This window comes from Charadrius vociferus, unplaced genomic scaffold (genome assembly GCF_000708025.1).
Source record: "Charadrius vociferus isolate BGI_N301 unplaced genomic scaffold, ASM70802v2 scaffold231, whole genome shotgun sequence".
Taxonomy (NCBI): Eukaryota; Metazoa; Chordata; class Aves; order Charadriiformes; family Charadriidae; genus Charadrius; species Charadrius vociferus.
In genome coordinates this window covers 2145083-2156736 of record NW_009647211.1, presented here as the reverse complement: position 1 = coordinate 2156736, position 11654 = coordinate 2145083, and the positions used below count along the sequence as shown (strand labels likewise).

Genomic DNA, 11654 nt, shown 5'->3' with positions numbered 1-11654 from the left:
CCCCCCCAATGAAACAAACTGAAAGTGAAACCAAGTAGGAACTTAAACTGAAAATACCCTATGGGTGCAAAAACACAGTGTGAGGTCCAAACACTACTAAAACTCCATTTTGAGGCCTAAAGGAGGCAGAGTATGAGATATTTACCTGGTCTGGTTCCAGACCAAAATACATACATGTGTTTTGTCCATATTTGGTTTTTGAGAATACTTATTCTGCTCTTAGACATGAAGAGGCAGTGATTATCCACACAGCACATTAGCCTTTATAAGCCAGCTGGTATGGGGCCCTCCAATACCAGGTTAGTTAGCGTATTACCAGATACTGTTACCATAATTCCTATCTAGTGGATAACTCTGTGCAGTCACTCATTTAACCTGCTTCTAACATTATGCTTAATTTTTAATCCTTAATTTATCCTTAATTTTTTTTTCACTGTCTTTGGATTTGCTGAGGGGTGGGAGGTTAAACAGCTTCAGTCAAGGCTGCAGTTTTCCAGGTTGTTATTGTGAGCTTAGAGGGGTTTTTAAACTTTTCACTTAAATCTTACTCCCTAGGGCATAAACAGGTCACTGTGAAGAAGTGCATCATGTCTCCATTTTTAATACACCTAAGTGCAAAGCAATGCATATAGACTTGCTGCTGATACTGATTTTGCAGTATTGGCCAGGTTGGCTATTCACTATTTTTTGAAGAATCAACTTGTGCCTAGTGATCATTTCATCTGCCATGATAAAGTAGCCATCTCCAGGATGAGACCAGGCAGCCTAAATATGTAATACTCCACAAATACAAGAAGGTTGCAAAGACTTGGTGAAAACATGAGAGAAAACATGTACTTACCCAAGTCAGAATTTGGTTGGGATAACAGCCTCAGCAGGTTCATATATTTGTTTTGTGCTTCATTATATAATTTAATTTTTGAAGAAATAAAGAATAGCATCTATGATTCAGCAAACATTTAACTGCTATTTAATGTGTAGTAAGTGTTTAAGTGTAGATCTGTATCTATTTGGAAAGTGTTTGAGTGCCACAGTTTGATTACCGTTCCCACTGATTTCAAAATTAGTCACACGGTAAGTTTTTGCTAGATCGTGGCATTGAAAGGATTTTACTATTCTAGCTTATTTGTATTTAAGTGTCTGCCAGTCCCACCTTCCATATTTTCATCCTTATATTTGACGTTATTAGAATATGACCCTTCCTAAGTCATATCAATGTTCTGTTCTGTGAACTAAAAGCTGTATGATGTGATCTGATTCCCAGACACCTCAGAAGTGCAGTAGCATTGCCTGTCCCCTCCACCAAGCAGCAACAATATCATAGCAGGACCCCATGAGTGGGCCCATCTCTTGCTATCCAGTCCTCAGCTTATGTTGATGGATCTACAAACAAGAGGATCCTAAATCTCAGCCTGCATTCACTATTAAAGCACAGGAGAGCTGGAAATAGCCATCTGGCAAAACCAGATTGCCAGTGAAAGAAACGGGGCTAAAAGCGTGGGTGGCAAGAGGAGTAAACCATCATACTGAGTTACTTTAGCTTTTGTTGCATGGGGGACTAATAGAGGCTGTTGACTACTGAGCTGGCCAATGAGCATGCCCACAGCACGTCCTCAGGTGGGTATGTAGCTGTATTTGGGCCCTGTAGTCTACAACCTTTGTCTTTTCTAAAGGCACTCGGAAAGGCTGTCCAACCCCATGCGATTTTTAAAGTGTTCCCCTCAGGAACATCAGTTTTGTTTTTGGCTAACTGCTGATTAATGCATATCAGCATTCACATCTAACTTAACACCCATCACAATGGCAAGCATGAGATTTTAAATTAGTTACAGCAGGGAAACAAATTGTCTTTCAACATGTAAATATAACCCTAGCACTAAACATGGCTTTTCATAACTCTGTTTGCCGAAGGCTAATTTTATGATACATCAAGTGCCCTGAACTCCTGACACCAGGCTTTCCTCTTTAGATAAGCAGCATGCTTGTCTCAAGGACAATCCATTCATACATGCTGTATGGCATGGAAATATGTGAGGAGGAAAAATAAACAATGCCACTCTGCACTTCTTTAATCAGGTAGACGTGTTAGCACAAAGCACATATCCTCTTGCAGTGTCTGGCTGTATTATGCTTCTTTGGAAACAAGCCATTACTTTGGCCTTGACATGATGTTAATATGTGTTAGCAGGAGGCAGCAGAGGAACTTTAGGAATTATTAGGCGCCACAATCAGCTAATACAAAGCAGAGGCTCATAGATGGTGGCGTTTAAGCTTTTTTCTTAAACAGATCCTGTTCTCTCTTACAGAACAGCCTATGCCACTGAGGCAAACCGCAGCCCCGAAGCCGTCTCTTTTGGATCACCTGGAAGTGAGAGGCAGCAGCCAGGTCACCAGCGAGAGGACGTGCTGTTGCTGGTCTAAGCGCTCAGGATGAGGACTATCCCTACACAATGAGTGGCAGTGTAGAAAGAACCTGGAGGGAGATAAAGGTTTCTGCAGTATGTAGTTAAAGATAAGTCACGTTAACATGGAAGGGAGAGGGTTGAGAAGTGGTGGTATTGTAATAGGTGGTTGTGAGAAACCTTAAAGTGGGGTAGAAAATGTAACAGTCTGGTTTTTGTTGCAGCTCATTCTCTTGACTTGACAGCCCACGCTGAGGAGGTGCAGTTACTTTGTGCTTTTTCTACTGCCTCTCCTGCATGTGCATACTCAAAAGGTAACCCTGGATTGCAAACATAGCTATGATCAGGTGTTTTGTGCAGTGTTTTTGTTTTTTTTTCTCAAAAAAAAGAACTTCTCTTAGATTTTCAGGAGACCATAGCCTGGAAAATGGCTGAGTGTTGAGCAGTCTACAGAACAACCTCAGCCAAAGGGAGCTGTTGCTTGCCTGTCTTCCTTCCTAGTAAAACGAAAGGGAATTTACTAGTGTGGGATGAAGGAATCTCAGTTTTCTTTCAAGGGGAAAGTCCAGCTGATGAAACATCACAGGAGAACTTTAGGGCCTCTGTATCAGTAAAGTCATTGTGAAGGACATCAGGCTGTTTGACAAAGGTCTATACTCTGAAAACTTTTACTTCGTAAGTCACTTGTATTTTGCTGATTTTAGAATGGAATGTTATCAGCAGAAGGACAAAAAATAATTTTTGTTTCCCAATTTTTTGCTGACAAAAGGGACTAAGACAATTTTAAAAAATGCTTGGAGAAAGAAAGTGTGAGAAGTGAAGTTAAGAGCCAGCAATTGTGATGGCCACTGATGATATCAAACATATATGAAGCCACATGAGTGAGAAGCAAGTAAGGTAGTTATATCCCACTTAGTTTGTATGAAAACCAACAGCAGCCCGGCTTGTATCAGGAGTAGTGTGGTGAGCAGAGAAGTGATTGCCCCTCTGTACTGGGCACTGGTGAGGCCCCACCTCGAGTACAGTGTTCAGTTTTGGGCCCATCACTACAAGAAACACATTGAGGTGTTGGAGCATGTCCAGAGAAGGGCAACAAAGCTGATGAGGAGTCTGGAGCACAAGTCTTGTGAGAAGAATCTGAGGGAACTAGAGTTGTTCAGCCTGGAGAAGAGGAGGCTGAGGGGACACTTTATGGCTCTCTACAACTACCTGAAAGGAGGGTGTAGCGAGGTGGGTGTCGGTCTCTCCTCCCAAGTAACAAGAAATAGGACAAGAGGAAATGGTGTTAAGCTACGCCAGGGGAGGTTTAGATTGGGTATTAGGAAAAATTTCTTCTCCAAAAGGGTTGTCAAGCATTGGAACAGGCTGTCCAGGGAAGTCGTGGAATCACCATCCCTGGAAGTATTTCAAAGATGGGAAGATGTGGTGCTTAGGGACATGGTTTAGTGGTGGTTTTGGCAGTGTTGGGTTGATGGTTGGACTCAATGATTTTAAAGGTCCCTTCCAACTTAGACAATTCTATGATTTTATGATAAAAGGGTAAAACTACATCCTTTTTGAACCCATTGTTTTCCTACTTTAGAGCATGTCTGCTTTGTTTTTTAAAAGATCTGCTAAAATGGGTGATTTTGAACATGTGCTAAATTAACCTCAAATCACGTTTTTGCTTCTCTGCCAAGATTGGATCAGACTCAGGGAGCACAAACGTAAGTGATGTTAATACTTCCACTGCCCCAAAGTCAAAAGAAGTCTGGAGATGAATTGAGATTCTCCAGCCTGAAAGAGGAGTCATCCAACAGGAGGTAAGAAGAGCTCATACAGATGTTACAGGGTTCACAATTTCTCTCCTCTGTTCTGTTACTGCCCTTTGGCTTATTTTTTTTACAATACATTTTGAAGGATGAGTGAGTCTGCGTATTTGTTTAATGGTAACAACTGTATATCCAAGTGTCTTGAAGTTATTAAAATTGAATCAACCCAAATGATGCACAGCAATAAAATATGACTGCCTAAAGTAGCCCAGCATTAACGAGGCAAATTTCATATCTGTGCAATTTGGAGAGCTAAAGGCTAATTGCATGAGCCACTTAATGCATGGGAAGTTTGTAGATCGGACTATTGCTTCCAAGGACCAGGAAATGGGTCGTGCTAGTTAGATCTCAGGATTAGTGTTTTCACCCATTAAGGTTACAAAAATTCATTCTTTAAATCCTGTTTGCAGGACTCACTATCTTCCACTCAATCAATCTCACACTGTTAATGTGATTCAAATGGTAATTTTTATCTGATGACTGCATCATTTAACTTTATTTAACTTTACCCAGCATTCAAAAAGCGCAACTTAGGGACAAATTGGCTATCTACCTGGCTCTGCTTCCAAACTTAGGTCACACTGGGATTGGCTAAAATCTTGATATGGGAGAGCCACATGTGCGCTCTTGGTGAGCTGCAGTATAACAGTTCTTTCTCTTGAACACTCCAGCTTTGACTTCAGTCTTCTGTCTCTGTGAGAGAAATATTTCTAAATGGCAGAATTTCTTAAGAGTTTGAACAATATATTTACCAGTTCTTGAAATACGGAAATGAGAAAGGTATGCACGTCGGATCTTAAGGTGAGAAGTTAAATGTAAGTTTGCATATAGGTAAAGGACTGCAGTAACTTTCAATTTAATAATCCTAAAAAATTATTAAATACAGCAAACTTGAACACAAGTCCAAACACGCTGTCTTCATTTAATTTGGAAGAAAAAGAAGGCACAGGAAGGATACTGAAAAATTGAAGACTTCATTTGGAGTTTTGTCTCTCATGCATAAGTGATAATTTCGGCTATAATCATTATTTTCTTTTTCTTTCTCTTTCTAATTTTCAGAGGAGCTGAGTCCTCCTCACCCCACTTTAAATAGTATTTGTGAGCAAACTCATGGCGTGTGTTGGAGACAGAGGTCTTGCACCTTACTCATCCTTCATTGCACAGCAGAAATCTTGGGCCCGATCCAAAGATACCAGTGCTCAGTGAATCAAGCTCAGTCACTTTAAATGAATGTAGCTTTCAAGGAATTAGCTTTACAGGAGGAAACAAGAGCGGATCATTTTACATTTCTGGCTCATTTTTTTTTTAAATGTGGGAGGCTTCCTCCGTTTCACACATTTGGCATATTGTCCAGTTACTCCTCCTTCCTGAAAGCAGAACCTGCAAGTGTAGACCGCAAGTCAGGGCAAGGAACATTTCTTCCTCTGCTCCAAACTTCTGCCAATCCCAACGAATGATTGATCAAAGCTGGGCTTTGAATTCAGATCACCTCTGCAGTTATGAAATGCTGAAAACGCTTCCTTCCGCTTTACTGAAGAAGAAAAAGACGGCAACTGCTTTGTTTGGGAGTAATTCAGTTCCCCTTCCCAGTGACTAACTTGCATTTCACAGCGTTGCTGCGGGTGGAGGTGTCACCCACAATACACACAGCGTTCGGTGGTCGGCCAGTATTCATCCTTGGGCATGTGGTCAACTGAACTCTGATTTTATGATCTCTTTCAGAATCCAAGCTGGGTTTTTTTTTGTCTGTTCCAGACAACTGCCACATCCACTTCACCCAGATGGCTTGTTTCCAAGGAGTTCACTCAAAGCAGATACTTTGCAGAATCGTTATAAAATAAGCATTTTAGTATCCTTCTCCTCACAGTAAGGTAGTCTTATAGCTAGTGCCTCATCATAAGGTCTACCTTATGCCTTCTGTTCTTCTTTTACACTTGCAGTAGAAAAATAGAAGTGTAGTGAAAGACTACAACCACTGCACTTTGGAAACGTATCACTCCAATTGTGAAACAGCATAAACCAGCACTAAGAAGCATTAACTAATGTCGACAGGCAGAAAAAAATAAAAAGGAATTTCAGTGTTCTGCCTGGCTGGAATTGCTCACAAGAATGCTGTGTGTTGTAGTTCATTAATGCAAGGAAAAAAATCAACTCATTTTGAAATAAAAGTAAGTTTTTTTCATCACAGTGAAAAGCAGCGAAGGTAAGATGAAGCAGGAAGACCAACAAGAGGATTAACTCTTGCCTGCAGCAAACAGTACCATTTGATTGGAGGTATGATACCATCATACCTCCAGGCAGTTTGTTGCAGTGTCCCATCACGTGCTGGGAATATCGACAGTCATTCCTATGCTTGTCCTCATGCACACACAGAGCACAGAAATATCAGTCCCTTTGGTTGAATATTTTGAAACTGAAACGCTTCTTTCCATGCTGTGTGCCAGTGAATTGGGATTTGGAGTGACACACACTGTCAAGCCTGGTCTCCGAATGCCTCAGTGGCATCTTCCCAGAGGAGAACCAGGATAGGGAACTTCTAAACAAACTGGACATACATAAATCAGTGGGGCTTGTTGGGATGCACCCACCTGCCCAGAGGGAGCCGGCTGATGGCACTGAGGCCATTCTCAATTATCTTTTTTTTCACGGTGATAGGGAGAGGCTTCTGAAGACTGAAAGAAAGCAAATGCCGCTCCCATCTTCAGCAAGAGCAAGAAGAATGAGCTGGGGAACTACAAGCTGGTCAGCCTCACCTCAATCCCTGAGAAACTGATGCAGCAACTTATGCCGGAAACCATTTTGAGAGACACGAAGGATGGGAAGGAGATCATGAGTAGGTATCATGGATTTATGAAGGAGTAATTATGCTTAACCAACTTGATAGCCTTCCACAACGAGGTAACTAACTCAGTGAGCCAGGAGAGAGGTGTGGATGTTGTTTACCTCGGCATGAGCAAGGTGTTTGATGCGGTTTCCCATAAAATCCTCATAAATAAGCTGACAAAGTACGGTTTAGGTAAGCAGTGAGGTGGACTGAAAACTGGCTTGCGGTTCACCGTGTGGTCAGTGGCCCAAAGTCCAGCTGGAGGCCAGTCAGTAGTGGTGTACCCCAGGGGTGGACACTCGTGCCAATACTGTTTAACCTCTCCACTGGATGATGGGTCCGAGTGCACCCTCAACAAGTTTGCAGATGATAACAAAGCCAGGATGAGTGGCTGATGTACCAGATGGGCATGCTGCTGTTCAGGGGGACCTCAACAGGCTGAAGAAGCGGGCAGACAGGAATCTCACGAAGTTCCACAAAGGTACATGCACAGTCCTGCCCCCGGGGAGGAACAACGCAGGCACCCATACACACTGGGGGCTGAGAGGCTGGAAAGCAACTCTGCTGAGAAGAACCTGGGGGTCCTTCCTGGTGGACACCAAGCTGACCATGAGTCAACAATGCATGGCAAAAAAGGCCAACAGTATGCTGGGGTGTGTTAGGAGCATTGCCAGCAGGCTGTGGGAGGTGATCCTTACCCCTACTCAGCCCTGCTGAGACACATGAACAGAAAAGGATTTAAATTTCTCCACCCTGTAGAAACTGACACTTAATTAACATCCTCTCAGTTTGAAGTCATAGCACAAAATGCATAAAAGTTTGCCTGGGTAGAGAGACCTGTGTTACTGAATTAGTGTCTTGATATACACACATGAGCTTTGGTGAAAAAATGATATGCGTTTGGTACTTAAACTTGTGTTAAAAAAAAAAAAAAAAAAAAAGAGACTTTAGGAGCTAGATATGCATATAATTTACTCAGCTCACTACTGGGAATGAGTTATTAATCCCCTGGAGGGAGACTAAACGCCTGCTGCGTAGCTGACCATTCAGCATCCATACAGTTCTTTTCAGTCACGGGTACTACGAGCATGATCCAGGACCATACGGATGAACAAGGAATGATTGACGAGGTTCTCAGACAGAAACAGGTTATCTGGAGATCCTTCAACAGAACAAGAACAACAGCATGCTGGAGAGAGTGCTTTTAGGACAGGCATCTCCTAGGGAACACAACAAAAACCTGTGAAGTTTGCCATGCTATCTTACAGAATCACTACCAAGGAATAAAACCATCCCCTGCCCTTAGTGAAAGCCAATTTAAAGTGGTCTGTTTATTCAGTCTGCAGCTTTTTTCCATTGTTCATTAAAACCTGTTATTGTAGCACAAGTGGAATTCAGGAGGCGATCTCTCTCGGTGATGGTATGATTAGTGAGAATATTAGACTTCAACTTTATCTCAGCAAATAATGGGCTCTCTCTGGAATAGCTGAAACTTTGACAGGAAGGAAGAGACATTAGTGGGAATTTCCCCTAGATAACAGTCCTAGGTTTATAGAAATCCTGTTCCATTATCTCTAAATATTATACAGTTGTAAATATACAGAGCAACTGCATTTACTGTGCTGAATTTGGAAACACAGTGCTCTCTGCAAGAATCTTCAATATTTTTGTTTTACATGCCTTTTTATACTCAAAATGACAAAATTTTGATAAATTTGGGGACAAAAATACAGAACTTCTGCTTTAATGGACTCAGGGCATTTTCAATTCTTTGTCTACTCCAGTTCTATAAACTGAAGCATATAGGCTACTTCTTTTTCGGAAAACTTTTCTAAGAGAGCAGAACGCCTGTAAGTCCAGACCTCACTGTTTTTTATTATTTTTTGAAAAAGGCTAGATTACTGTCTGGCTAAGACTGCTGTCTACAGTCAACTGTGCTTTTTTTCTCTTTGATCAGGATTAGCTTACAACACACTAGGTGGAGAAAATTAACAATAGGTAGTTTGTAATTACATTACATGTAGAATGTGAGGGAAATATATACATGGAATTTTTGTTTTATGTAAATGTTTTCTGAGATTCCTGTATCATAAAGCACATTGTTATTTTTTCATCAGTCCTGTTTTTGTTCTATGTTGAATTTCTTTCTATGTATTTTTGTCAAAGTAGAGGTTGCATATGACACTGCAGCTTGAAACCTGAGGAAAAAAACATTGCAGAAAATACAAATAATTCTCCCTGTTATTTTATTGGTGAATACTACAAAAGTAAAATGCTTCGCACGAGGTCAGTATTAGCTATGTTTCACTACTTTTTATCACAGTTCTCTCCTTATAATTACATTAAAAAAATATAAAATAAGGAATTTAATCCGTTCTCCATTGGGAAATGAAAATTTGCTAACAGATCCAAAGTACATTTGCTTTCATTATAAGACTTTATACTATGAAGCAATTCTGACTTACAAGGATAGTTGCAATCCTTAGATTTTTTTTCTTACTTTTTAAAAACAGCCATTTAAATAGGGATGGTGTGCTGATATTACAATTTATCTTACTACTATACTTCATTTAAGAAAATGCATAGGAGGGCCTGTCAGGCAGTCCTTATTCAGGGAAAACTCCTATTCTGTTTGGCAGGGATAGGACTGCAAGACAATTAGAGATTCCCTGTGTAAAATAGACTGAAATTTCACATTTGAGGTGCAAACCAGCAATGCGCCTCAATAAAACGTTTTGATGATTTTACACTCATTGTGCAGTATTCCCTTTTTATTTCTACAAGTGTCTAAATTTCAGAAGTTTATTTCTAAAATTTTTAAATGTTGCAAAAGGAGGGATACTATTAAAACCTGTAACTTCTAAAAACCTGGAAAAATATTTTTAAGAATATCTGTCACTGTAGTGGTGAGCGAATGAGCTCAGTAGTCCAGCTTTCCATGCTGCCTGTGCACATCTCTCATTGTGGGTCCATTGAGGCAGGAAGGAAGTGCCTGAGTTCAGTTCTTGGTGTTCTGTAAAGCTTCTATGAGAGCTTTGTTGTATTCTGTGACCAGCTTTCTCACGTTCTTCATTATTGGCTGGTAGTCACTCTCCTGACTTTTGGTTGCTATGACTGATTAAAAGAATTAAGGACACAAACTGCCAGTATAAATATTAGCATAATTAGAGAGCATACAGGAACCATAATATAGTAAGTTTCCTTCTGTGAAAACTCAAGGATTGCAAATAATGGAAAAAACTCAATTTACTAGCTGCCATCTCATGCTAAGCATAATAAAAAAAAAAGAGATTACATGCCTGAGTCAGGTTTTGTTTTTTTTTTCACATATATCGGCAATTGGTCCCTCATGGAAGACTCTGCCTATTGTTAAACTGCAATTAAAACTATTTCGAGATAGTTAGCGACTTACAGCCATACAGCTTGGCACTTTAGAACCCTGGCCACAAAAGTTCCAGTCCATAAAAGCAGGACCTTTCTTTCCACTAGTCCAAGCAGGCATAAAACTCTGTACAAGGGTCCGCATTTGGATGCTTAATGCATTGTAGCAACTTTTTCTCTTGGTTTGTTTTAGAGTTTTTTCTGTTAGAAAGAACAGAATCTAAGATTCTTGCCTTAACAAAATATACCCGTAGAGCCTTCTTCATCGAGGAGGTGGCTCAACTTACGTGACTTTTTTTGAGATTTTTTCTAAGAATTAGAGCAGATACAAGAAATGGGATATTTGGTATATGAAAAATATAATGCTTATATTATTTTTTTTTTTTTTCCTGATGGCTAGGCTATTACAGAGTTGCCTGAAATACATTCTTGTGCCATTTTCTGAGTCATGTACACAACACAGAACACTGGATGATACAGTATAGTTTTGCTGTTACTTTTAGGAATTACATTTGTACTATAATCATGTAACAGTGATTCCATGCATCTTTGAGATTTCAGATTTTTTGTTTCCTAAATCATTTTAAAGAAGTGAACTTATTGCAGTGAATTCAAAGTCCCTAGAATAAAAAATAAAACTGCAAAGATGCCCTACTCAGATCTCTACAATAACTATGAAGAATAGTACAAGATAGGAACAACATTAACTCTAATAAAAAAAACTTTTTGCTAATTTCAAAAACTACCTTATGAAAGTCACTGGCAGAAAGTAAGATTTTGTTGATGTTTTGGAAGGTCTTATGTGATTAGTGGGATGCAACTCTTTAATTAGCATCACATAATGGCAGAGCTATAGTGCCGTTCCCCCATCCCAGACCATTTCACATATTCTTGTCATATCTTATTTATCTATCACATTTATCCTATTTTTTCCCCTCTAATATGCAATTCCTCTTTTATTTGATTAGAAATACATTGAATACATACAATTTGTAGTTTACTTTTTCATCATTGATATTTATCATGCTTTAAAACTGCAAAATACCACGCAAAGTCAACATGCTGTAGAGATTTTCAAACAATGTTGCACTTGCTGGATAATTTGTGAAGATGATCTTTGTATGAAACCTAATGGTAAAACTGACCCAACAGGAAAAACTCCAGACTGCAAGACAAATCTTATGTGTTAGGACCCCATAAAATTGTTTCAGACAACACATGCAAGTTTTGCTATAT

The 11654-nt window shown here is 39.9% G+C and overlaps 1 protein-coding gene across 1 annotated transcript in view; it reads right to left on the bottom strand.

Moving 5' to 3' along the window:
• Window positions 1-10035: 10035 nt before the first annotated feature.
• IFT74 (intraflagellar transport 74) overlaps window positions 10036-11654 on the bottom strand; it is a 36971-nt gene continuing 35352 nt past the window's right edge. Inside the window, exon 20 of the mRNA XM_009895883.1 lies at window positions 10036-10151. Coding sequence (XP_009894185.1) covers window positions 10036-10151 — 116 coding nt within the window. The remainder of the gene's footprint in view (window positions 10152-11654) is intronic.